Source organism: Gallinula chloropus (genome assembly GCF_964237585.1).
Source record: "Gallinula chloropus genome assembly, chromosome: 1".
Lineage (NCBI taxonomy): Eukaryota > Metazoa > Chordata > Aves > Gruiformes > Rallidae > Gallinula > Gallinula chloropus.
This window is the reverse complement of record NC_140085.1, coordinates 204,872,673-204,900,276: the sequence shown is the minus strand read 5'-3', so window position 1 is coordinate 204,900,276 and position 27,604 is coordinate 204,872,673. Positions and strand designations below refer to the sequence as shown.

General features: G+C 43.3%; 1 protein-coding gene across 1 annotated transcript; it reads left to right on the top strand.

Annotated features, from left to right (window-relative positions):
• On the top strand, nt 1-3,075 carry MSANTD4 (Myb/SANT DNA binding domain containing 4 with coiled-coils). Its single transcript, XM_084269188.1, has 2 exons — nt 1-466; nt 2,104-3,075. Exons 1-2 carry the CDS (start codon nt 5-7, stop codon nt 2,677-2,679), a joined length of 1,038 nt encoding a protein of 345 aa, XP_084125314.1. The 5' UTR covers nt 1-4; the 3' UTR covers nt 2,680-3,075.
• The last annotated feature ends 24,529 nt before the right edge of the window (nt 3,076-27,604 follow it).

The window sequence follows — 27,604 nt, the reverse complement described above, 5'->3', positions numbered from 1 at the left end:
AAAAATGAAACAATTAAAAAGAAAAAGAAAAAGCAACTTTAGCGTTCAGGAAACTCAAACTCTCCTTAAGGAAATCCGAAAAAGGAGAGAAGTACTCTTTTCAAAGCAACTTAACACGACCATTAATGAGATGAAACGGAAAGCTTGGGAGGAAATAGCGGAGTGTGTAAACGCTGTAGGTGAAGGAGAGCAGAGGACAGGGACAGAAGTGAAAAGGCGATACCTTGACTGGAGAGCACTCATGAAGAGAAAACGTCTGAATGCAAACATCAAAGTAGTAGGTGCTGGGTTTCACCTTCCTTCATCCAATTTAGATGACTCTCTCAATGAAGACATGGATGAGAAAATGGGATTTTCAATTGAATCTAGTTTTGAATGGCAAAATATCACTGACTTCAGAGAAGCCGGTGGATCTTTAACAGAAATCAAAGTAGAAGAGGAAGAGGAGGATCCACAGAATTTTGAAGTGAGTGATTGCCATACATTAGCTATATGCAATATGGCCTTCGTTTCATTGCAGCAGAAGGCTTTTTGCTGTGTTTCTTCATAGCATCTGTTTCCATTTTTTTTTCTGAATGTGTGAATTAAAGAAACTGTAGAAACAAATATGTTTTGGAGAGATGGTATTCAAATCTATCAACTTGTGAGGTCTCAGATGTTGATTATTAAATTGATATCCCTCAACTTTAAATATGTATTTGCCCATATGTTTCCAAATGGAAACATTTGTATGTGCCACAGATAAGTAGTTCAGTGAGTAGGATGAAAATACGCTGGTGAAGGAAGCTGGTTATTTTAATACATAGACTGTCTGGGTGGATGAACAGAGAAGAGATGTGCACCTCTAACAAATGACAGTATATGTTACTTGCAGGTGCAGAAAGAAATAGAGCACTGTTTGCATTTCTTAAAATGAACCCACAGGAGATGAAAATACTTTTTGAATAAGTTGGCTGTACCTCTGTCAGAAGTTTTGTGTGAATTTGACAAGCAGCCATGGATCCTGTAGACAGGCTATTACATTACTCCTAGTAGTACTGTGACTGTCCTGAAATAGGCAGCCAGCTAGACTGAGGTAAAATGTTTGGAGGGTTTTCTTCTGCCTGTATGAATACATAGTTCCCTCTTCAAAAAGAGGTACTCAGATAGTTTTGGTTTGGGGTTTTTTTTGGGTGGGACGGGTGGAGGACAAGCAACTCCTGTCTTATCTCAGTTGAGATGCTTGCTGGGAGGAAAATCAGCATAAGCTGTTAAATGGTAGTGTGAGTACTGTCTGACAGCTGCTGAAGAACAGTGTTTGCTTTAGTGCTAGTGGACTGGCAGTGGCTCTCTTTTTCAGCTTTTCTGAACCCATATCTTCCTCAGTTTGCCTTTCTTTTGCAGAACACTTAGTGTGAGACAGTTTTCCCCTGTATACTATGATTTTGTAGCACATAAGGGCTGCAATCCTGTACAGTGACATTTGGCAAAGAGCAGTGGTCCTAATCAACTACTCATCTGCATCATAAATAGCTTCTCAGCAAATGTGGTGATACAGAATTGGTTAAAATAAATCCTGTTAATTGACCCATTCAATACAGTTGGGAGGGTTAGGAGCATGTTAAAAATGTCAGTGTTAAGAGGTTTTTTAGAAACAGCAGCCTCAGGTTGGCAAAGGCAGGGTTAGCTCACGTACCACATAGCCTGTGGATCCAGCTGCTCTGATAAATAGTCACAGCCAGTTCCTAGTGGCTTACATAAATGTCACTCAGCTATTTGAAATAAAATACAGCATATGCTTTTTCAGATCAAATTTTCTGTCAGTGGCTCTTAATGCTTTTTAACAGCTATAATGCAGTATTTTCTCTGTGTTCTTGGATGTCCACTGATAAACTGACTTTCTGTTCTTCATTAATTGATAGATGAAGCATGATTGTGTAATGGCAGAAAACAGCTTTTTGATCTAACATGGGTATTTCTCAGCATGTAAGCTAAACACTTCTGAGTAGCTTTTAAGATTTTAAAAAACCCAATATGTTATTTTTCAGTAAGGATGTGTACAACATATTCATTCTGGCATAAAGGCTGCAATGTAATTCTTGTCTGTCACATTCCTCTCTGCAGTTCCCTATTGAGGAAGAAGAAGAAATATTATCATCGGTTTTGCCAGATTCAAAAAAGGAAAATGATCTCCCAGACTTCCCCCACATCGAAGAGTTTGGAAATCTAAGCTCTGCTCAAGCTAGGCTAGCCTATGAAGATTCTCACTTGCTTATAAATCTGGAGAAGCAGAAGGTGGAGCTGGAGAAGCAGCGACTAGACATTGAAGCTGAGAGGCTGCAAGTGGAGAAGGAGCGCCTGCAAATTGAAAAGGAGCGGTTGCGGCACGTTGACTTGGAGCGTGAAAGACTTCAGATTGAGAAGGAACGACTTCAGATTGAGTGGGAGAAACTCAGGCTGGAGACTCTGCATGCTGAAAAGCCTGCCCTGGAAAATGACCTCACCCAAACAGAAAAACCCATCATGCAGCCTCTGGATCTAGAAACTGAAAAGTTGAAACTTGAAAAAGAACGTTTGCAGTTAGAGAAGGAGAGGCTGCAGTTCCTGAAGTTTGAGTCGGAGAAGCTGCAGATTGAGAAGGAACGTTTGCAAGTGGAGAAGGAGCGCCTTCGGATTCAGAGAGAGGGTCACTTGCAGTGAACTTCTGGACTGCAGTGTCAACACTAGTGTTTTGATGTTTGTAAAATAGGGGTAGTCCTTAATACTGAAACTGTCCTAGAGGCTTAACATTCTTCTGTTCAGAGTTGAATGTTGATGTTAATCTGAGAAAGAAAGAAAAAAGAAAAGGAAAAAAAAAAAGGTGCTCGATATGTCAGTGTGCCTACATAAATGAGCTTACGTGTGAGATTGCTTTTCAGTGTATCAGAACTTAAGTGTTATGTTCTCTTGTCTTCAGTATTGTGTTGTATTAGTTTGGTGTCCTCTTCTCGTACACATTGAGAAGAATCAAGGCTGAACCTTGTATTTTATTTCTTTTCTCTGTATTAACAGTAAGGAAGGATCAGAATAAATGGACATATGTTTAAGTTAGAACACATTAACAGAGTCATCATTCATTAAACATAATTTCCCCTGTATGTTTGGGTTTTTTACCGCCCCCACAACTGGAAAAAGAGTTCAAGCATTAACTAAAAGTTGATGTACAAGTGAAATTCACTGTGGTTGTGTTTACTGTTGTTCCATGGCTTGAATTGAAGGCAAGTGCAGAAAATGGCATTCTTCCTTTTGCATGAAGTGCTCGTACTAGCTACAGTTACACATCAACCACCTGCTGTAAGCTGGACTGCTGGTTGCACCAGGTCATTAATAATGCTGCAGACAGTAGTACTTGCCTTAGTGTGACATTGGGACTTGCTGATTGATCGGACGTGTTCATTGATCACACATGCTCTCTGGTAGGTCTGTGATGATCCCTGTGATGATCTAGGAAATTGCTAGACCTGGTTTGTTCTTTTAAAGACAGTAGCTGGTGATGGGAATCTCGGGAGTGGAGATGCATAGGCTCAGCACAGACTATGGAGCACTGAGCTTGAACACTTGGTGTTGGTTCTGCCTGGCCAGCGCTGGGCTCATGTCTGTGAGGCAGCCAGAAGAGGCTTCTATGACTGACATATGGGATGTATTAATGGAGCAAGAAGAAATGGTCAGTGCTGAGGGCTGTTTTTCATAAGCAGTGCATTCACTTAAAATAACAAACCCAACAATAGTTTCTATTGTTTCATATATGTTTAAATCTCAACTGAGCCAGGGTTCACATTTCTCAGTTCTATGCAGCTATCACTTGTTGGTTCCATTTGAAATTTAGGACTATGGGAATAGTAAATCTGAGTATATGTTGAGTGACTTACATGGATTCTTGTGCAAGTGAATATATTTATACCAATACAGGATTACTTTTATTCTGCAAATAAAAATGTTATTTTTTTATTACTGAAACAAGTGTGCTTCTACAGTGGAAATAAATTTGACTACTACAATGCAGAATCGCTCTCGAGACTGTTTATTCGCAGAGAAAAAGGGGTACATGTGAGGAGGAACTTGGATGTTCAACACTGCAGCAGCTGGAGTTGCTGGTGCCTGCGTTCCTGCTGTAGTACATCAGAGAGGTGCCTCTGAGTCAGACCAGCCAGTGCTTACTTGAGAAAGGAAGGAGACACAAACCAGCTGGATAGAAATTCCCTAGGGGAAGTTTTATCTGAAATTCTTTTACCTGACTGGTTTGTTGACCCAGGATGGAGGCCAGGTGCCCCTCAAAGCTGCTTTATCCCTGCCCTCCTCGACTGGGGAGAGGAGATACAGCAAAAGACTCCTGGGTTGAGGTAAGGACAGGGAGAGATCACTCATCAGTTACTGTCATGGGCAAAACACCTGGGGGAAATTAATTTACTACCAAAAAAATCAAGAGTTGTGTAATGAGAAAACCAATTAACACCTCATAAACTACTCCCCACCATCCCTCACTTCATCCTGGGAATTCCTTCACGATTTCTCTCCATCCTTCCCTGCCAGTGGCACAGGGGGACAGGGGATGGTGGTTGGAGTCAGTTCATCACACTGTCTCTGCCACTCCCTCCTCAGGGAGAGGAAGACTCACACTCTGCCACTGCTCCAGTGTGAGGTCTTTCCCATGGGAGACAGTCCTCCACCAACCTAAGTCCTTCCCATGGGCTGCTCCAGTGTGGGTCCTCTGTAGAGTCACAGGTCCTGACCGCAAACCAGCTCTGGTGTGAACCCCTCTCTCATGAGGCCACAGGTCCTGGCAGGAGCCTGCTCCAGCATTGGTTTCCCATGGTGTCTCTGCCTCCTTCAGGTGCTTCCACCTGCTCTGGCATGGGGTCATCCATGGGCTGCAGGTGGAATCATGAACCTCCATGATCTCCAAAACCTGCCTCGCCATGGTCTTCTCCATGGTCTGCAGGGGAATCTCTGCTCCAGCGCCTGGAGCAGCTCCTCTCCCTTCACTGACTTGAGGGCCTGCAGAGCTGTTCCTCTCACATCTTCATACTCCTCTTGCTGCAATTCCTCCTGGTGGGTTATTTTCCCCTTAAAAAATCTGTTACCACAGAGATGTTGGCACTGTTACTGAAGGGCTCAGTCTTGGCCAGCATTGGGTCCATCTTGGAGCCAGCTGGCATTGGCTCCATTGGTTACGGGGAAGAGCAGCTTCTCACAGAGGTAGCCCCCCTGCTACCATAACCTTGCAATACAAACCCAATTCACTGAAATAAAGAGACAAATTTTCAGCTCCCATATACGTATCAAACGAATTCGTATTAAGAATAAGTTTCTGTGCCCATTTCCATTTTCCTTTGATTTGGAGAAATGACCTACTCCTCCCTTTTAAAACATGAGGGGCAGATCTCGGGAAGTTTGTCAGCATTGCCTGGTATGTAGAACAATTACAGACAGTTGGATAACTGGGATTTCCTAATCACTGTACCCTGAGGTGACCAACTTTCTAGGTAAGTATTCTGACTGCCAAACGGGGGGAATGGGAACAAGGGGCAAGACAGCCAGCCATGCAAGAGGTAGTGACCAGAAGGACCAAGCCGGGGCAGAGAACCTTCCTATGGTTTTGTCTGCAAGAAGTACTTGGCTGGGAAGGAGCAGATGCAGAAACTGGCTCAGTTTTGATGGTACTGCTTGATGCCAGCACCTTTATATTTTACTGCAGTTGAATGATTTCACCATCAGGATAATAGTTTGTATTTTACAAAACCTGGACATCTTGGGAATTGCACCCCAAGAGCATTAAAGGGTTTTTTGGGGGGAAAAGTAAATCTGAATAATTTCTGGATTCTGAATTGTTTAAAAAATTTGAACACTTCTCCAAATGTGAATAGAGCTGTATGTAAGCAATTATTGCTTCTAACAACTGTTCATCCTTGCAGGGAAATGATGCATCCTTTGGTTGTGCAAATGTTTTGGAAAATACTGAATGAGGAAATTATGTATCGTCATAAATCATTGAAAATACAATTTCAACATAAAATTTAGATAAAATTACAGTTTAATACATCAATTTTTATAGCTTGCTTTTTTTCCTACCAAAATTGCAGTCATTTTGTGGTAATTTGAATTTAAATGTCATATTTTTAAGTACTACTCTGCAATCTCATAAACCTTAATTACTTGATTTACCAGCCTGGGATCCTGACAGCAAAGACTAAGGACAAGATTTGGACTGTGTAAATGTCACCCAAGTCAGGACATATATATGAACTCAGTTCCTCTTGTTAGAGAGGGAGAGATCTTGGACACTGAGATCTTGGGCCTGTGATTGAGAGTAATGAGCGACATTTCCAGACATGGAAGAGTTTTAAGACAAGGGGGAAACCACTTACACCTGGAGGAAGAGGCAAGTGTTTGGAGAAAAGGAGAGTTGCAAAGATGAAACATTTTTTAAGAGGGAGGGCTGGTGAAACTGGTGCTAGATAAAAGAGAGTACTGGAAGTACCCGCAGTGGTCACTGCAGACTGTTTTATCAAGGGTGTATCTGGTGGACAGAGGTCAGATCTCATGGCTCTGGAACCTCATGGGAATGTATGAATGAGGAAGGCAAGGAGCAAAGCAGAGCCTGCATCAGGCAATTCGCAGCCTCATGCACTCTGTGCATGCCATGTGCTTCCCTGTGCTGCGGCGGGAACATGCACCTGCGCCTTCCTAAGTGCCCGTATGTCCACTGCTCCATGAAGGAGCTTTAGCTGGCTGTTTTAGGGCCAGAAGACCAAATAACAAAGGTAAATAAAGGCTACTTCAAACAGTTTCTTGCTTTCTTAGTAATGGATCCCACTAATTAGTGCCTGGCAGTGACAGTGTGCTCCCCCTTCCCAACCTGACTTTTATTTCCTATAACCCTGCTCCAGCGATAACTGCCAGCGGCGATGGCAATGGCTGCGCCTGCTCGTGATGCCTGCATCCAGCTCCAAGTGGATTCAGAGACAGATAATGACACAGTAGCCAAGGGCTAATTTGAGCAATGTGTCCACCAAACGAACTGCTGTTCAATGTCCAACTCAAGCCATGTTTGGAAGAAACTAATATCTGTGGTCAGTGTGCAGATAAGACTATTAGTCAACCATCTTACCCCCATAAACAGTGAGCAGCCTGAGAGCCCTTTGAGCTCTCCTGCACAGAAGCAGGCTTCACACCAGGACCTCCCCTTGAGTAGGGACACTTCCCCATGTTACTCCTCCAGGTTGAGAAAATCCTTATCATGTCAGATATTCAGTAAGTGAATTGGAAGTAAGTGAACTGAAACCTTGAACATCTTAGCTAGGAGATGTAAGGGACTGACTGTGCACCTATAATCCTTCAGACATAAACCATTGACCAAGTCAAATCCATCCACACCTAGACTCCTCAGAGTAGGAGTTTAGAAAGCAAGGGAGGGGAGGGTCCTCTCTGAACCTTAGCACTCAACAGGAGGGCATCCCTGACAGTTTTGTCTGCCCCTGTTCTCCATGCAGTAAATAACCAAGCGTACCTTGCCATCAAATCTTGTTAAACCACTGTTGCATTTGCCATTGAACTTTGCTAACTCACTTTGATCAATAAAATGCATCGCTGCTTTGCTCTTGTCACTCCATCCACAGCACTGGCTAAGACATTACTGGAGAGAAGCAGAGTGCATCCAGGTGTTTTCACAATGTGATTTGGAGACGGACTGGCTAATGCCTAACACTATCCTAACAACAGCCAGAGAAGCTCATAGGGTAAGGTTGTACTTAGGAAATACTTATTAAGACAAAGAAAAATTGGTTAGTATCTAATAAGCTCTGAGACAAAGCAGTAGTATCCTCATCACCTCAAGGCATCTTTGCTAACCAGGCAGGCATCAGGCAGAAGAGTGGGGTTCTTCTCCAGTGGTCCCTGGGTTAGTTCTTTGATGGTGCCAAGTTGCCATCTTCTGAGAGGTTTTTTCTTTTTTTTCCTTTGGTATTTCTTAATCTTTTCATGTTAGTAGGTTGTTTTTTTTTTTCCTCTTAAATACTCAAAGTGCTACTGACACCTATCTCAACAATCCCACCTCCATCTGTAGTTTTACATTATTTTGCTTGCCTCTTCTCTACAAACATTTTGAGCTTTTTCTCAACACTTTGTGATTTTCCCATCAGTGTAAGCCAAGATGAAGCAGCCAGGATGGATTTAAAGATGTGGTGGGGAGACTACATGTTAACCTGCAGCATTGATTGGACCCACCCAATAATGGTCCAGGAGGTCTTACGTATCTTAGAATCATAGAATGGTCTGGGTTGGAAGGGATCCCAAGGATCATAGAGTTCCAACCCCCTGCCACAGGCAGGGCCACCAACCTCCAGGCCTGGATCTACACAAGATTGTCCAGGGCCCCATCCAACCTGGCCTTGAACACCTCCAGGGATGGGGCATCTGCCACCTCTCTGGGCAGTGATGTAGTGATGGTACTAGTCACACCAACCTGCAGTGAGTGAAGCAGTTCACCAGCCCCACCTGTGGAGATAAGAGGTGACTGGGGGATGGTGTTCTGGATGTTACTTCTGTTGCTGTCTTCAGGATAATAACAAGACAGGGTAAGAAAAAAAAAAAAAGAAAAAGAGGCAAAGCCAGTATCCTTGAGCTGTTCCAGGTGTTGGAAAAAACATCTTGGTCACTGACAGCTCTATGAAATACCATGATGGTCCCAAGAAGAAGACAATATCAGATCTGGCCTTCCTGTGAACTTACCCAAATAGAGCACAAGGCTCTCAGTTACATTTACCAGTCACCTGGTGGTAAAAGTTGCCCAAACCACTGCTTCTGCGCCAGGCCTTTGGATAACCCAGGACTGTGTGTCATTTGTATGTATCATTTTGAAATGGGCAACCATCTGTTAGGTGCCCTTTCAAAATGTAACTGAATTATGTTCATACTCTATTTCACATCAAGAACCCCTAAATCTATCAGATTAACCCCCCACCCGCACAACAGGAAGCAGAGGCTGGTAACTCGGATTTCTTTGGCTTCTCATGGAACTTCAGATGCAGTTGTCATAAAAGAGCATCAGCACTTCTCCAGCTCACACACCCCCAGAAGCCCCCCTCAGAAAGGCACAGAGTGCTCCAAGGAGACGGAGTCAGATCCAGAACTGATATTTTACACCACAAAAATACCCTCAAAAATCCTACTCCATGTCAGTCAGGAGCCTTGACAGAAGTGATAGGTGGGAGAAGAGGGAGGAGGAAAGACTGGCTTTTCTCAATTGTTGCTGAAATAAATTAGTGAATTTAAGCCAGAGGGTGTCAGAAAATGCCACCAAATGCTTTTTTCTTTTTCTCTTTCTATCTTTCACTTTTCTTCTTTTTCCTTTTCTTTTTCTTCTTTTTTTCTTTTCTTTTTCTTCTTTTTTTCCCTTTTCCCCCTTCCCTTCCTCCTTGTCCCTCATGTTCTCTTTCTCTTCTTTTTTCTCTGCTTCTTTCCTCCTTTTCCCCTTTCCTTCTTCTTTCCTTTTCCATTTCTTTTTTTGAGTTGAATGCAATAACCTTGCAATCTGATAAATGACCAAAGCTTGACTTCATACAAATGATTGCTTAAGGCCCTGTGTAGGGTTTCATCTCACAGGCTTTCTCCCTTGTTGACTTAGGACACTGGCCCCATGACTTCTTACAAAAACTATCACCCCATTCCTCCAGTCCTCAGAGTGCTTTGAAACATGACCCAAGCTCAGCTCAAGCTCTAGTGTCCCACTCAGGACTGGAAATGCTAGGCCAGGTGATGTGGCCCCTTACCTGATTGTTCAGACTGTTTTTCCCTGGTCCACCGTTCTCCAGGCTGTCACCCTGCTGCCTTGCATGTTCCTGGTCTTACACTTCTGTGCCTTCATGAAGCTCAGAAATTTCTGGGTCACTTGTCACTTTGATGTCCATACATCCACATGATGTTGATTTGCTCTCTCTTCAATTTTGATATCTATCTGTTCACATGACACTGATTTGGCTATTAAAATGGAGTCCCTTGTCACTGTCTGACTCTTTCTGACTTTCCAAAGAGACCTGGTGGTGATATATTCTCCTCTCTTTTCCTTCTGTGGAGCAGTAAAGATAAGGTGCTCTCACACTCTCCCAGTGTGAGAAAGTAGAATGACAAGTGTTAAAACATCACCTACAATGATTACCTAGTCAAGGGAGAATGATGGGAGGTACAATAGCTTTCAAATACATGTAAACCCACAGGAAACAGTCTGGTTTTTGTGCCCACTACCAATGAGACATGGAAGAATAAGCCAAGATTGCTGCTGTGGCTACCTGGACTAGCCATGAGGAGAAAAACAGGTCAGGGTGTGAAGGACTGGTCTGGACGCCTGGGGAAGCTGTATGGTCTTCATTGTTCAGCAGTTTTAAAAATATGCCTGGCAAACATGAAGCTTGGTGCAGTTACTGTCCTCCACTGGCAGCTTTCCTGACACCGCGAACAGGAGCGGCAAGAGTAGTCACTGCTTCCTGCCTACCTTTCCTGTTTCTCCCTGCCATCAGGTTGCAGGCTGCACGCTTCCCTTGAAGTTTGGTCTTGTGGAAAGAAGTCAGTGATGCAGTGTGGACATGAGATCTGGCCTGCAGTTATTCCCTAGGCTCAGCCAGCTCCAGGGCATTGTTTGAGCGCATCGCCCGTAAGTGGAGAGGGCTGGGGAGGGCTGTTCCCAGGACGCTATGAAGAGGCAGCACGGCCATTCTGCTCAAGGCTTGGGCATCATGTGTGTGGCACAGGGAGGCGTGCCAGGGTGGCAGTTCAGCTGTGTCCCCATCAGCTTCTGTCCTCTGGAAACACCTTGTAGCTCTTTCACAGCTCAGCATTTCTCTGCCAGATTTGTGCCATCTGCCATGTCCATGCACCCCGTAAAGGTCCAGACTGGAAAACCTGCCTCTCCAAGGTCACAGCCAGTCACACAGCCCAGGATGAGCAAAAAAGACCATCAGTCCCAGGACTGGTTCTCAATAACACAGTGTGCTGTTGCCTATGGTGTTCAAGTAGTATCTAGTGCTACAAGCTGTGGCCTGACACTCTTTTTACTAATCTTTTCCATCATGCATGTAAGAACATAGTCTAAATCTTGGGGCTTTTTTTCCCCATATTTCTTACCAGGGGCTAAAAATGACAGACAAGCAGACCCTCCAGTGGCATGGCTACTGCAAGGAGGTCTTTCAGTGCCATGGCCACCTCACCCGTCAAACATGGAGCTGCACAAGGCAAGCAAGTACCTATGTATGAGGCAAATAAACCTGATTTAAAAAATTAGCAGTGAGAGCAGCAGCAGCTATGGCCTCTGACTGGAAGTCTAAATCCCTGCATCACTCAGGCACTGTTGAAGTTTGCAGCTAACATTAAGATAAAATATAAGTGGGCCAGATTCCTCCATATGTTAGTGGGTTAGTTTCGCATCAGTGACTCAGAATGTTTGTAGCTGGTATCAGGACTACAGAAAGATTTTAATCCAGGCTTAGAAAAAAAGAAGATTGCATTTTAAAATAAATGCCTAATTTTTTTGTTTCCAGGTAATTGACTTATTTGAAGCCACGTGCTCCAGGCGAATAAGAGGAGGAGGGCAGGGAAGAACACCTTCAGCACTGACCTGAGGCAGTTTATAATATGTCATCATTTCCTCTTTTTTTGTGTTTATTTGGTTTTGGCTAATTTCTACCAAAGTGATGATTTTTTCAAACCACTAGTTATGCCACCAGTGCTTTTGGCTTGGTACCATCAGGCGCTCTTGCAGCAATGCTGGGATCCAGCCATTTGTCACTCACACAGCATGAAATGGGACAGGAGGAGGGAGCACTGATTGACATGACTGTGACAGCTCTTGCCCCTGACTCATTGTTTTTCTTTCCTGATCTCTTAAAGCAAAATCTCCAGATACTAGGTCACGGTAAACGTGACAATGAATACAGCAGTTCTCATCCATCAGAAAACATATTAGAAAAAGAAAAGGTCCACTGACACAAGACCAGAAGCAGCCCTTTTCATGCACTGCGCATAATCCTTTCAAACTTGACCTACTTTAGAGGACAATCACATCCTCTCCTTTTACAGTTTATTAAGAATACCATTGTTATTTTCTGTTACACTTTTACTGTTTTTAATTTCCCTACTTCACACTATCAGTAGTTTTATTCTGCACATTAGCAGACAGTGGAATACTGTGCCTTGTTACTTCCTTATTTTCTAATTGCCACACTCCATCATTAGTCAACTGGTTCATAATGTGGAAGGCAAAGTTGCTATTTCATTTCATGCTGTATAATACAATGCTTCTGGTTCAGTAATTACATTGTGCCAGACTTGTGATCCATCCTGAGATAGCTCATGCTTGATGGATAGCCCCATCACGGAGCGCAGAAGAGTTAAAGGAAGAAGCAAAATTTGAATTTTGCTCCTCTGTCAACTTAAGTACTTGAACACTGCTTTTCAGACCAATATTTATCTCGCTGAGATAGGAAGAGATTATAGAAAGGAGAACTTAGAAGAGAGAAGTGAAGTTTGAGAAGCATTTTCTAAAGTTTGGGGTTTGCAAAACAAGAAAGATATAAATTAGACGTGCTTCCAGGGAAAGCTATTGCAGATTGCTCTGTTCATGGAGCGCAAATCTTTTAGTCACCTGTGTAATGTACTGGAGAAAACCATTACCCGCTTCTCATAACTATTCCAAGGATTATGTGAAATGAGCTGATGATCTTAGTTACTACAACTGCTTTGTACTGGGCTTGTGAGGAAAAAAAAAATCCAAAGGTTTTCTGGTCAGTCTTAGGAGTGTTTGTGAGTCAAGCTGTCCTCTGAAGTGTCAGTCAACTTTCAAATAGTCATAGAATATGGGAAGTGCACAAGTATGGGGTCAAAGTGTGCAACACGAGCCACCAATTTCAGGGACAGAATTGCTGGCCAGGTGGGCTATTTCTTTGGTTCAACAAAGAGATTTACCTTCTTGCCTTCTTCTCTGTTCTAGTGTTTCATCACCCTCATCGTAAAAAATATCTTCCTCATATCTAGTCTGAATCTACCCTCTTTTGGTTTAAGACTATTGCCCCTTGTCCTGTTGCAACAGGACCTGCTAAAAAGTCTGTCCCCATGTTTCTTATAAGCCCCCTTTGATCAGTCACCCCATTTCTGGTATGCATATTTTTGCATTATTGCAGAAAGTAGCAATTACGAAAGTAAAAACACAGCACAAAAAGTGGGGAAACAATGTACGGAGGTGAAGAGATGAATTGTTAACTTTCCTATGCCTGGGTTCAGACATATTTGGCAAGATCAGAATTTTAGCCCACTGACACCTTGAGCACTCTGAGGCTCAAGGCAGACCTGAGGGCTCCTTGGTGATCCCTCCCCGGGGAATATGCCACAGGATTTCTGGAGAGGACCCAAGAACTCAGAGCAGGCCAGTAGCCAATGGTGGCACAGAGACCTGACAAGGATTAGGGTCATTTTCCCCTGCGATCCCAGGGGCCAGTCCATGTCTGAGTTGGAGCAGCTGAAGAAAGAGGTGTGAGAAGTGTCCCCCCTGAGCTGTGGCTGTCCCCTTCCAAGTGCACAAAAGACAGAAAAGACACGAGGCAGGGAGGATACACAGGCATAAGAGGTATTACTTTTTCGTATTCTTTTTAGCAGAGAAAAAAGTGTTATAACTAAGGTCGGGAGACAGAAATGGAACAGTCTCTCAAGAGCATAAAAAATCTGATGTTGTTGTTTGACTGTATTGGTGTTTCTGCTGCTTTTAAAGACCTGCTCGGGGAGTGGGCAGGAGTACAGCTGCTTTTAGGTGTGTGCAGACCTCCCCACAGTTATCTCCCAGAGCACTGGCACACCATCTGCTCTGGGGATGGTGACTGGTGCACTAATGGCTTTCTAAATCGCTCAGACCAGAGTGTACCTAAAGGAACCAGCACTGTTTATTTTACAAGTTGGGGCTTGGGAGATATTTTGGCCTGGAAATGGAGAGGATCAATTCTGGGCTAATCCAGGATGGTATCCAGGAAAGCTCTTACAAGAGCTAAGGGACAAGCTAAGGGTTGTCACCTACCTCTGAGCTGTCTCAGACTGAAAGGATGAGCATTTCTATCAAGTCAGATATGTATCGTCGCATACTCCTCTAAGAATGGACTTGTATTTGGCTTTATATATAAAGATCTAGATAATCTAAATTTTTCACTATAGGTCACCTTGATAGCAAAATATTTTCTGTAAGAAGCTCTTTCAGATACAGAAGTGAACACAAGTACTTGACCTACTTCATTTTTATTGCAAAAGGACCCTTCCTGTGAATCAAAGTGGACATGCTGGCTCCTCCTTCCTGGAGTCTGCCAGCTTCCCTTCCTTCAAATTGTTTCTTCATCTGCAGTATTTATAATAATTGCACTGTTTCTGTAACGAGGAGACAAAGCTGTTTATTTAGGGGGCTGTACTCAGAAACTTGTCATTTTAGCTGGACTAGTCTATGAAAAAAAAAACTAGTCTGTTAGAAGATGCCAGATTTTATTCAGGATGAGCAAACCCATTCAGACCCTCGTGCCCTCTTCACACTGTCCCTTTTGATATATGAGCATTGTTAAGCCTGAGTAGTTCATATGTTTATTCTTTTTGTGGAAAAGTTATTTCCTGTAGAACAGAAGTCTTTGTGGGAAAGACATCGAGCTCTGTGAGCTTCAGTTCACAGCTTTTCATCCAAGAGTTCAGGAAGAGGTTAGGGGAAACACAAAAACAGTGAAAGTGGAGCAGGCTTTGAAAAGTCTCACCCTGACCCTCTCTTCCCCTTGCCAAAGGGAAGTGAGCAACCTCCAGACAGACTTGGTCTGCCACTGTCCCTTGGGGTTACCAGGACCCTGTACATGGTGGTAGGGCACTGGTCCTGCCCCGACCCACACTGTGCTAACATGCTCATTGTTGCCTGAAACAGAGGAAGCTCAAGGTCCTCAGCAGTGTCTCTACTGCTCTTTGGTTGGCGGAGGTCTGAACAGAAAGATGTACGTGTGTGTGTCCATGCATGTATAACTCAGAGGAGGTTTAGGGTAGCACAGACTCTGATGGAGATGGGACCCATGTTCCCTGGGCTAAGAGCTGCCTCAAGCCCTCAGGTGATGCAGATGAACACTTCTCCAGCGAGCTGATGTCCTCTTATCCAAGCTCATACTACGAATGGCACATGACAGTTTTAGTTGGGTAATATTCATCAGTGGGAAGGAGGTGTTCATTTTGCTTAATAAGCCTTGCCCTGTGTTGCAGAAGCAATCTGGGACCTCTGGCAGGGGTCTCCCATCTGCTGCACAGCCTCCCCTCCTGTGATGCCACAACATTGTGGACTGGGGCAGGAGGAAAAGGAAGGGGAGGAGGGCAAGAACAGGTGAAGAATTCAGAGATAATCTCAAAAAGAGACAAAATTAACAATGATAGCAAGTCCTAAGGAAGTTTAAAGAGCTCACCCCTACCTAGCAACTGAGAGGACATAATGGACAGTGATTCAAAGTATTCTAAGAGGAAAAAGAAAAAGCCTGAAAAAAGAAATTAAGAAATTATGTCCTTTGTTAAGAGTGTTTGTACCAGTTATTCAAACTGGTTGGATGAGACTGAACTAAATAGATTTTAGGCTGAAATAACTTCTCCAAGACTTTCCTGGTGAAACTCAGAAAACTAGGGGTGCAGCCAAGGAAAAGGAAATTTTGCAGCTGGAAGGGTGGGATGGAAGTGCTCAGGTGCCATGTTTTAACCCCAGCTGGCAACTAAGAACCATGCAGCCGCCCGCTCACTCCTCCCTGGCAGGATGGGGGAGAGAATCAGAAGAGTAAAAGTGAGAAAACCTATGGTTTGCGAGAAAGACAGTTTAATAGGTAAACAAAAACCACACATTCAAGCAAAGCAAGGCCATGGGCAGGCAGGTGTTCATGCATCTCCAGGAAAACAGGGCTCCATCACATGTAACAGAGATTTGGGAAGACAAATTCCGTCACTCCAAATATCTTCCTCCTTCCTCTTCCCCCAGCTTTATATGCTGAGCACGGCATCATAAGGTATGGTCAGTTGGGGTCAGCTGACCCTCCAAACTTCTTGCACATCCCCAGCCTGCTTGCTCTTAGCTCTGTGCTAACACTGCTCAGCAGTAACAAAAACATCCCTGTGTTATAAACATGGTTGTCAGCACAAACACAAACCACATCCCTGTACCAGCTACTGTGAAGAACATGAATTGTATCCCAGTCAAAACCAGGTTACTTGCAAGCACATTTCCCTGCCAGATTTTGTTGTCAAAGGCCTGGGATATGGGGCTGTCCTGGAATGTCTTGTCTGAGACAGGTGAGCAGGTCCAGACCTGCAGCAGATACAGTTTATGTGGCACAAATGCTAGTGTTATTGTTTAGAGTTAATTTTAATTTGAAAGCTAAAAATGGATACCAGAAAGCAAACATCAGTTCTACAGGTATTGTCAGGTGAACCAATTTCTTCCCAACAAAACTTGTTTTCTGACAGTGTCTTTGTTTTCTCCTAATGTAAGTTCTGTGCTGATCTTTCTAATGTTGCATTTTCATTGGACATATTTGTTCTAGCCTTATCTCTGCTCCTTTGTCATTGTTAGAGAAAATTTAATCAACCGGGAGTTCTAAGTGTACTTTAAAATTCTTTTATAAATCAGCGTAGTGAGAGAGGGAGTAAAACTGAAGTGTCCTGTTCAGATTTCCGAAACCTCAGGTACAATGTCTGCCTGATAATTTCTGCCCACAATACTACAAGGGTTTTTTATACTGGAGAAGGAATTAAAATAACAGGGACTGAGCAAAGAGGAAGAAATGGTAGGAACTTGTTTTAAACAAGTATTAAAGGAAAGAATAGCAAGACTTCTGTGAGAACTAAACCCAAATGCCTCCAAAGTCTGGATATATAAATTTAGCTTTTTTGGCTTGTTCCTTACTGAAATCTGACCTTCACTGGCACTACTGTGAACCTCTGCAACCCTGTGAGATATGGTTTCATGGCTGGTGGGAATCTTCAGGGACAAACAGTTCTGCAAGAGCTGAGCATATTTATATCGGCAGCAGAGAGAATGGCTGTAATAAGTTATCAGCATGCTCCCCTTCCATGGCTTTGTATACATCTGCACCCAAGTTTGACCATATTGCCAAACTGACTCAACAGGGTTACAAATGGACAGACAGCTTCATCACAAAAATGCCAGGCAGTTCACCTCTGGAAGCACAAGGGAGGCAGGAAAGACTGAAAGATAATGGGGTTTTTTTTGCATATAAAGGCTGATGCCACGACTTACTGGTGTGATCTGGGGGTAGCCAGCAGTACTATTGTCTGTGCAACACTTCTCCCAGGGTTACACAAGAAATTTCAGTTTCAAAGAGAGTCTGTATCATAAGTTTTGTCACTCTCACATATTCTGCAAAAATAACCCAACAAAACCCCACCAAGCCGTGTACCATGCTACTGATATATACAAAGTACAGCTGCCAAAAAACTTTTTGTCCTTTTATTTTTTGTGCTTGTGTGGGTATATAGGAAATCATCCAAAAGAAATCAAATTAAGGAATGCATCACCAATTATCAAATATACATAAATTAATCTTTTATGCCTGAAATACCAATTCAGAGGACATATTCACCTACTCATCACATTTCCCACTGAAATTAACAGAATAAGGTCGTAGGCCTGTGAGGAGTAGGCAGGGAAAAAGCCACCACATGTTCTCTGCAGCATGTGATAATAACTCACTGCTGAGCGTGGTTGGGCTCTCATCCCACCTTGTCCTCCCTCCAACAGTCTGTGGCTGCCCTGGATTTGGGTGGCCATGTTGCTCCAGGTTAAACTCTGGCAAGAAAAGCTGTCCCAGTGCTCCTGGGTGGAGAATGTGGCTTCATTCTTCTCTTTCCTGAGTGTCCAGCCAAGTCTAGTGGTCATGGAAGTGCCTGGGAGATGCCCTCAGTGACTGCTTCCTGAGGGAAATGTAGTGGCAGATGGGAGCATCCCTTCATTCAGGTTACAGCTGGGACAGAAAACCTGTCACATCTCCAAAGAGAGAAACAAGCTGAATAAAAGGCAAGGCAGAGGAGTTTTCTGTCCTCACCTGCACAGTCTGAACAGATTTCACAGGGCTGCAGTGAGGATTCCGTCCTTCATGCCAAAGTGGTCTTAGCTTGATGAAACCTGACTGACTAAAGTGCTTTGTTGACAGCCCAAGGATACATAGATCAAGAGTTACTGTACAATAAGACATTTAAATAATAAATCAATTTATTTTATCTGAGGGAACAGGTCATGACGACATAGCTTGATTAAGGTCTAGAGATATCTACATGGGAGATTTCTGAGGGTAAAATGCTGTAGCAGATAAAGGCAAAATGACACAATCAAATTCCTGGATGCAGAAAATAGCTGTGCTTGACCTTGAAAAAGATACTTTTCACCCCTGAGGGATCACAACAAAACAACTAGGGATCTAGATTTTTCTTTCACTTGACATCTTTTGAGTTCTGAGTGGCATTGAAAGCCCAACACCAGCACAGGGGCTGTGGCATATGTCCCTTTCAGTCTGTAATTTTCCCTTCTGGACTATTGACCTGTGAGTTTCTGAAAAGAGCAAGGGATTGCCCAAACTATCTGTGCTAATAAATGTTCACAGCCTGAGTTCCTGAGGAAAATAAACACCCAGGAGGTAGGTGGGTATTGTGAGATGGGAATCAGTGTGCACTACACAAAGATTAACTTGTGAAACCAAACGACAAGCCTACGCCTCAATGTAGGTGTATCCATTGCCATCAGTGTTTGCTCTATCATCTTTATATTACATAAATAACATTAGAAGTTGATAGATGCTCATTGTCTCCTTGTTATCCTGCCATTTTTTGGTCTTTTTTCAAAATAAACTCCAGAAACAAGCAACTCCTTGGGTTTCATGGTTTAGTGGTGGACATCACAGATGTCAGGTTTACAGTTGGACTTGATGATGTTAAAAGTTTTTTACAACCTAAATGATTCTATGATTCATTAGCAACAGTTTGCATTTATACTGCTACAAATGTTCACTCCCACCATCAAGGATAAACACCCCAGCACTTTCTACCTACATCTCCTTTTCTCTGTGTGGACTTTGCTATAGATGCTCTCACTATTCCTTTGGTTCTTTTACCTAAAATCTTTTTTAGAGATGATAATATCTATTTTCTTATGTATAGAATCATAGAAACATCTGGGTTGGAAGGGACCCCAAGGATCATAGAGTTACAACCCCCTGCCACATGCAGGGCCACCAACCTCCAGGCATGATGTAGACAAAGTTGCCCAGGGCTCCGTAAAACCTGCCCTTGAACACCTCCAGGGATGGGGCATCCAACACTTCTCTGGACAGCCTGTTCCAGCACCTTACCACTCTCTCTGTAAAAAACTTCCCCCTAATATCTAATCTAAACCTTACCTCATTCAGCTTCAATCCATTCCCCCTTGTTCTGCCATTATCTACCCTTTTAAAAAGTTGATTCCCCTCCTGTTTATATGCTCCATTCAGGTACTGGAAGGCTGCAACGAGGTCCCCCAGCAGCCTTCTCTTCTCCTGGCTGAACAAACCCAGTATAAGGAACTGTGTGCCTACAGACAGTAGAAGTTCATGCAACTGCAAGTGCATCTTGCAAAATGGGGAGTCTCCTAGTGGAGAGGATTTGGGAAATATGCAGTGCCTGGTCATTAAAGGAGTGGACGGGAGCAAGGATGCTATGGGAAAATAGGGCATTATAAGGAGCAAGGGTTTAATAGATAGTATAATCCTTTTAATGCTATTCATTTACTAGACATGAATAATCCTTGGTAAGAATGTCAGGTGCCCATTGGGATAGGTGTGTCAGGATCTGTGGGTGTGACGATTAGCACCTTAAATCGCGCCCTTCACATCATCTCCCAGATGCACCATTTGCTTAGCATGAACATCCTGCTCAGCAACCTGCTCCTTCTGTTCCAGGGAACTTGTTTCTTCCCTCATTGTTCTGAGTCATTGCTGCCACATTGACCACAAGTAGTTTGAAAGTCAGAAAATTGTGCTCATCCAATATACTTTTAGAGCAGACCTGAAGTCTCATATCAGACAGTTGTGCTTCCTTTTTCTCTTTGGTTCACTATGTAGGAGCTGCTTGACCACCAAAAAAATGTTTCTATCTCCTCTTGGTTGTCCAATCTATCAACAATGCTAGTTGCAGAGCCAGTGTCCAGGAAGGAAACAGTCCTCTCCTGAATAATGTTTTCAGAATAGTGTTTAACTTGCAAGAAGCTTAAGGCCATTGCAAGTTTCTATACCATCCTCCACTCAAAGCTGGGACATCCCACTTACATGTTACATCAGGTTGCTCAAGACAGTGTCCAGCAACTTCTAAGTATCTATGAGATTGGAAGACCCACAGCCCCTTTGAGCAGCCCATCTCCATGTTTGGCCAATCTCCCTGTGAAAATGTTGTTTCCAAATGACTATCTACAATTCCTGCTGTTGCAACTTCTGTCCACTGCACCCTGCCCTTCCACTGCGGGTACGTCCCCTTCAAGTCTTTGTATGCAACTGGTGACTTGGTGTTTCTGGAGACACTGCGATTGCCTTGGAAAGGTCTTCTATTGGATTCATTCTAACAAGATGTTTCAATTTCTGATTGACCATGAGTCAGTTCAGTACAAAAGATTTGGCCTCCTGCACCTCATCCCAAGGACTTTGTCCAAGTACTGTCCACTTCCATGAATGCTGCTGTACTTGTTTCTTTGTTCCCGTTTCATTTGAGCATCTTTCTGTTTGACAGTAATGGTAGCTGGAACTGTAGACTTTGGCATTTTTTCATTATTCTTATTGAGGGCTGACACCAGTATTCACACTGACTGAAATGTTGCTCAGTGGCATTTATTCATGTGCTGATGCCCTGTATAAATTTTCAACACCACTGTTGGAAAATGTACAAAACTTTTTATTTCCTTTTCTTCCTTCTGACAAAGAGCGTAAGAAAGGATGTTCTAGAAAGGGACATCTTTTGTCTTAGCATCCTTTTATTGAATAATATTTAAATATATATTAAAGTTAACTTTAGCATTTATCTAAGAGGATTGATTAAAAAGCAGAAGAGAAAGTTTTCTGGTTGATGACTTCATACCTTAACAGAAAACAAAACCATGTTCTCCTGCCTAGAAATTGTTTCTTCTGCTTTCCACCTAGTGGGAAACCCTCCATATATATCACTTTTAACAAACTGTGGTGTTTATCGCATGTTATAAATTTAATCTATGGATATAAGTCTTATTTTCCTAATGGATATTACAGGAAATGGGCCTGAGAAAGTCCTGTTGAAATATGTATCGGCTTTCAGCCATAGATTTAGTCAGAGGGAAGTTAGGTTATTTGGCATTTTCTACACAAAGAAGCTTTAGATTTACAAATCCTCATGTCTTTTTTTCTTCAGAGCCAGGCTCATAAATGAAGCAACTGCTCCCAAACTGTCACTGTAATGTCACTCCCTTCCATGAAGTCATCACATCACTTCTGTCACTGTAATGACCTAACTTTGTCTGTTGCTAATGTCAGGAAAACATTGAATTACCATAATTTTGAAAATAACTGAAGTGATGACTATAAATGCAGCCTTTCTGCAATATGTTTTGCAGGAAATCACCATTTTAACAAGAAAACTTTTGAAAATGAATCAGCTGTATTAAATATTAATCATACTGCAGCTAGTAATTAGTCATAAGGAAATATTTCTCAGTATTAAAACACGTTCTGTCCTCCCTTTTTCCCCTTATTCTTTTCTGTATAGTATAAAATGTTGAAAAAATTTATATGGAGCTAACCTATTGGCTAAATAGTATGGAAAGAAATGAATGCAAATTAAGATGGACAAATATAAAAACATATAGTTAAAGAGGCATCATCTGCTGCAAAAATGATCATAGAATCATAGAATTGTAGGGGTTGGAAGGGACCTCGAGAGATCATTGGGTCCAACCCCCCTGCCAAAGCAGCTCCCTAGGACATATCACTCGGATAGGCGTCCAGACGGGTCTTGAATATCTCCAGAGATGGAGACTCCACCACCTCCCTGGGCAGCCTGTCCCAGGGCTCTGGCACCCTCACTGTGAAAAAGTTCTTCCGCATGTTGGTGCAGAACTTCCTGTGCTCCAACTTGCAGCCATTGCCCCTTGTCCTATCCCCACAGACCACTGAAAAGGGGCTGGCTGATTCCCCCTGCATTCCATGCTTAAGATAATTATAGACTTTAATTAGGTCCCCCCTTAGTCTTCTCTTCTCAAGGCTGAACAGTCCCAACTTACTCAGCCTTTCCTCATAGGGGAGATGCTCCAGGCCCTCAATCATCTTCGTAGCCCTTCTCTGGACTAGGAGATCCCTGTCCTTCTTATACCAAGGAGCCCAGAACTGGACACAATACTCCAGGTGGGGCCTGACCAGAGCAGAGTAGAGGGGGAGGATCACCTCCTTTGACATGCACCTCCTCCGGATGCACCCTAGGATCCCATTGTCTGAAAAATGTGGCCTGGGTGATGACAAGATCACATCCTTTGAAGGGGATGATACACAGCACCTTGGCACTCAGAAGCTATTCAAGCTGTTTTAGCAGTTGAAGAAAACCCAGTGGCTGGGAGAAAGACTTGCAGTTTGGTGTGGAAGAGAAAAGGTGGAAAACCTTGGGGTGTGGAAGGAAATTTGTGACAGAAGGGCAAGCTGGACTTTGAGAGAGAGAGCTCTGGGAGGAAAACACCAGAGACCAGAGCTGCTGTGAGACTTGAAAAGAGGAAAGGGAGCTGAGAGGGTGTGTGGGACAGCAGGAGAGCTGCAAGTGGGAAAGGCAGCCAGAGAGTGACCAGTAGAACAGGTCCACCACATGCCCATTCAAATTTCCATTTTCATCAATCCCTTTCCTCCTCTACTTATAGTCCATTGATGCCTGTCAGGGCAGGACACCTATCACAGGGAAAAGGGCCAGAGTAATCCAGGAGGGAGGGAGGACGAGAAAGGATGGGACCTGAATCAGGAGACAGAGCAAAGCACCAGAGAAAAGAGCTTTCTGCTCCTCTGGTTTCCTGATCCACAAGCGGTCAGTTGAACATGACACCAAGTGATTTGTGTGTGGGTTGTGTGACCGTTACTGAGACTTGCAAGGAGACGAGATAATGTGACTCTGGAATTCACTTTCACAACACTGACTGGTCTCTCTTGCCCCATGGGAATGTTAAACCTCCAGAGACCCTTTTTTTAAGTTGATCACAAATTGTTAATGCTGTACACAGTCACAAAAAGCTTCAGTGGTCTTCAGAAAACAACACAGTGACAACAATGCTGACATGCCACAGAATTTGCCAGAAGTAGAAGGATGAGTTAAATTCTTGCAGATTATTTTCCTTGGTTAATTTAATGTCACAGCAACTCCTGGTTTTCAAGTCCTCACAGAGGGTGTGGGAATCAGGTGGTCAGGTCTGAATGGAAAGAAGAGTAGGTAATCACAGTGGACCAAATCCTCTCAACTCTATGTGCTAATGGATCAGATGTCTTACGGCCTTCTTGCAGGCTTTGCATGTCCCCTGTGACCAAATAAAATGGAAGCAGAAGGAAGCAGCAGCATTTCCACATCAGCTCTTGTCTTCTGAGCACAGAGAAATCCGTCTGAAAGCAGTGACCTTAACTGCACCCTCTCTCCTGAGTAAAAGGAGATGGCCTGGATGTTTAAGAAAGAAACCTCCCCTTCTGCTCAGGAGCTCCGTGGAAATTTCAGACTCAATTGCATCACACTTGCCACTTCAAAGCCTTCAGCGACTGACCGCACACTTGGAAAATATCAACCCTAACTCAATCTGACATGGCTATCAGTGTAACTCAACCTGTCTGGTGGCCTCCTTCCTGAGGGTTGCTACAGCTCCCTTGTACTCAGAAATGTCTCTGGAGAAACAGCAGGCATTCCTTCTTAGCGTTATTCAGAGCGATAATTGCTTCTTTAAAAATGAAGCTTTTTTGATACATTTTTCTTTGGGAATAATGCAATTCAATGGTTCATTCAGTGGCCTTTTTGTAACTTTGTATTTGAATTAGTTTTAAATAGTCCCTATACTAAGAAATTAAGTGAACACTTGCACCTAATATTCATAGAAATGATCTAATTTTAATGTATTTTGGATTTATTTGTTACCATCTTGAGTATGATCCATGGAATAATTCCAGTTATGAGGAGTTAAATTTGCCTGCCCTTAACTGGGGTTTCTTCTGTAGACATTCCAGTTGGTGGGAAGAATTAAGTTCTAATAGAGTAACATGAACATGGAAATTTCTGTATTGCCAACTCATTTGAGGTACGTACAGGTTCAAATTCCTGCTGTAATGCAAATTTACCTCATTAAATGCATAGACTTGCCTTGTACCTTCAGGGGTCCTCAAGATGACTGCTCTGACCTGCCTTCAGCTCTCTTGATCTAGAGTCATGCCTGAGGTGTGCTGGAGATACAGCAGAGAGATGTGTCCTTTCACCTCTACTTCGAGAATTCAGATTTCAAGCCATCCAGCTACTGTTGGAACAAGGATTCTCACCAGCTCACCAGTGTCTTATATTAATTAAATGGTAATTTTAATTAAATGTGTACCAACCAGCATAACATTTGGAGTCGAGGGAAAGCAGTCATCTCTAGGGGCTGAGATAAAAGCAACTATAAGAAAGAACAGCAAGGAGTCCAAAGCAGTGTGTTTACACAGAAAGAGGCAGACAAGCAACCTCCAGACATCAGATACCAAGAAGCTAAAGACTGTAAACATACACTTTGAAGGTGATGGTAGAAACTCTGTCTTTTTCTCCTTGTCTGATTGGTGCTGCAATCAGAGCTGGTCTATTTCACAATGTGATGGTGGGATTTAGACCACCACACATAGGAGTCATCTGGCCAAGTGAAGACATCTGCAATGTATTTGAATTAGTCACCTTTGGTTTTTTCACCAAAAAACCCCAGAAAAGATTGGTAAGGCGTGACTATCTCACCCACAAGCAGTCATCTAAAATCAGTCAGATATGCTGCATCCTACAAATTCCTATATAGTTACATTGGAGATGTCTAAAGTTAGTGAGTGTCACTCCAAATAACATCAGATGTTCTGAGACTGCCATCAAATTTTCTTTAGTCTTTCCATCAGTTATTTCTTAATCTTTGTGATGGAGCTTTGTCTGGGTTTTGGCTGGAATAGAGTTAATTTTCTTCATAGTAGCTGATATAGTTCTGTGCTTTGGATTTAGGATGAAAACACTGCTTAACCACACTGATGTTTCAGCTGTGGTTAAGCAGTGTTTCCAGTTAAGTCAAGGACCCTTCAGCTTCCCAGGCCTCTAGGCCCTGCCAGGAAACGGGCATGAGGCGTGTGCAGGAGGTACACAAGAAGCTGGGAGCAAAAACAACCAGGACTACTGACCCAAAGTGGCTAAAGGGATATTCCATACCCTATGATGTCATCTTCAGTATATAAGCTGGGGGAAGCTGGCTAGTGAGTTATGTGGTTCAGGAACTAGGTGAGCATCAGTCAGCAGGTTGTGAGCAATGTGCTATGCATCACTTGCTTTGTATGTACGTATGTACGTATTATTATTATTATTATTATTATTATTATTATTATTATTATTATTATTATTATTATTATTATTATTATTATTATTATTATTATGTCCTGTTTAACTGCTTTTATCTCAACCCTAAACTTATATGTTTTTTTCTCTCCTCCATCCCACTGTGTGTGTGAGTGAATGGCTGTGTGGTGGCTGTTTTGTCTGCCTGCCTGCTGGGTTAAACCACAACAGATGAATGTTTTAAAGAATATTGATCCTGCCCTTTAGCCAAAAAAAGGATCTTTTTTTTTCTTACAGCTGTTTTAGAATCCAGGGTTAGGGAAATTCTAGCAATAAGCAGTATTGCAGGGAACCAGAATACAACGGTGTTCCTTTTCCAATACAGGCAAAAAAATTAATCTTTGCAGTATTGCAGCCTGATCACCAAAGCATGGAAAGTCTCCCATACCTTGGCATGGTGGAAGAAAGGAAGGCACCACCTCTTTTACATTGTTATGGACGTGATGACTACTATAATTTGTTGTTGTAGTTTTGTGTAGCTGTGCCGCTGAGATGGTTTTTGTAAGCAGCAGTTACAGTTTTCTGCCAGCCTAACTGTAAACATCAGGCAATTCAAAGCCAAAAGTTGCTGCCCGAGAGATAGTCGAGCACCTCTGAGAATCACATATAGGAGAAAACAACCCAGAAGTAGCTGCATTTTGCCACCAGAGAAGGGAGTGAAGAGATATAATGAGCTGTGCAGACACCAAGGCCGGGAAAGGGCAGGGGAGGAGGCGGCCCAGGTGCCAAAGAGAAAGATGCCCCTTGTAGCCCTTGGAAAAATCCATGGAAAAGGCCGAGACTCTACCTGCAGCCTGTGGAGAGGCTCCACGCTGGATGGAGCAGGTGGAGACACAGAGAAGACGCAGCGACCCTACCTTGGAACAAGCCCCTGCCAGCACTTGCAGCCATGAGGAGAAACAGAGACACAGAGATGAGCGAGAGAGAATTTTGTGTTGGAACAGGTTTGCTGGGGGAGGCTTATAACCCCATGGAGGACTGGGACTGAGAGACATTGTGATAAAGAGATAAAGCCCTGGGGAAAGGATTCACATTGGAGAAGTTCATGGAGGACTGTCTCCCATGGGTGAGACCCGATGGTGCAGCAGGGGGAGGGTGTGGAATGAATGCCCCCCCCCTCCCCCCGGCCGAGAAGGAAACCAACTTGCAAGGGACTGACCGAAGCCCCCATCTCCCAGTCCCTGCCCCCCTGTGCTGCGATCGGGGGGAAGAAGGGAGTGAAATCATGACTAGAGTGAAGTCTGCTAAGAAGGGAGCGCATGGGGGAGGTAGAGGTGTTTTAAGATCTGGAAAAGGAAAACAGCTCATGAAGAAGTAACCAAGAACCCCATTTTTTCCCAGTCCCTGCCCCCCTGTACTGTGAGCAGGGGGAAGAAGGGAGCAAGATCATGACTAAAGGGAAGTCTGCTTAGAATGGAGTGGTGGGGGGAAGGTGCTACTGAGAACCCCATTTTCCCCAGTCCCTGCCCCCTCCATGCTGCGAACCGGGGGGAAGAAGGGAGCATAATCCTGACTAAAGTCTGCTAAGAAGGGAATGGTGGGGGGAAAGTGTTTTAAGATCTGGTTGCATTTGTTTTAAGATTTGGTCCCACTCCCAACTCCAGTTTTCACTGTTCTTTTTAGTGTAGTGTAATAAATTAGATAGCTTTCTCTTCTTCACTCTGTGTTGAGTTTGTTTTGCCCATGTCGTCAATGACAGAATGATCTCTCCCTGTCCTTATTTTGACTTCTGAGCCTCTTAGTATATATTTTCTCCCCTGTCCAACTAAGAAGGGGAGTAATAGACTGACTTTTGTGGGTGTCTGGCCTCCAGCCAGGGCTAAACCACCACATTTGTAAAAAGACTCTTTGAACTGAACTACTGGATTTAAACTGCTGGTACTGGAATCCTTGCAGGAATAGCTAAAGTATTTAATTACTTGAAAAGTCTTATAAT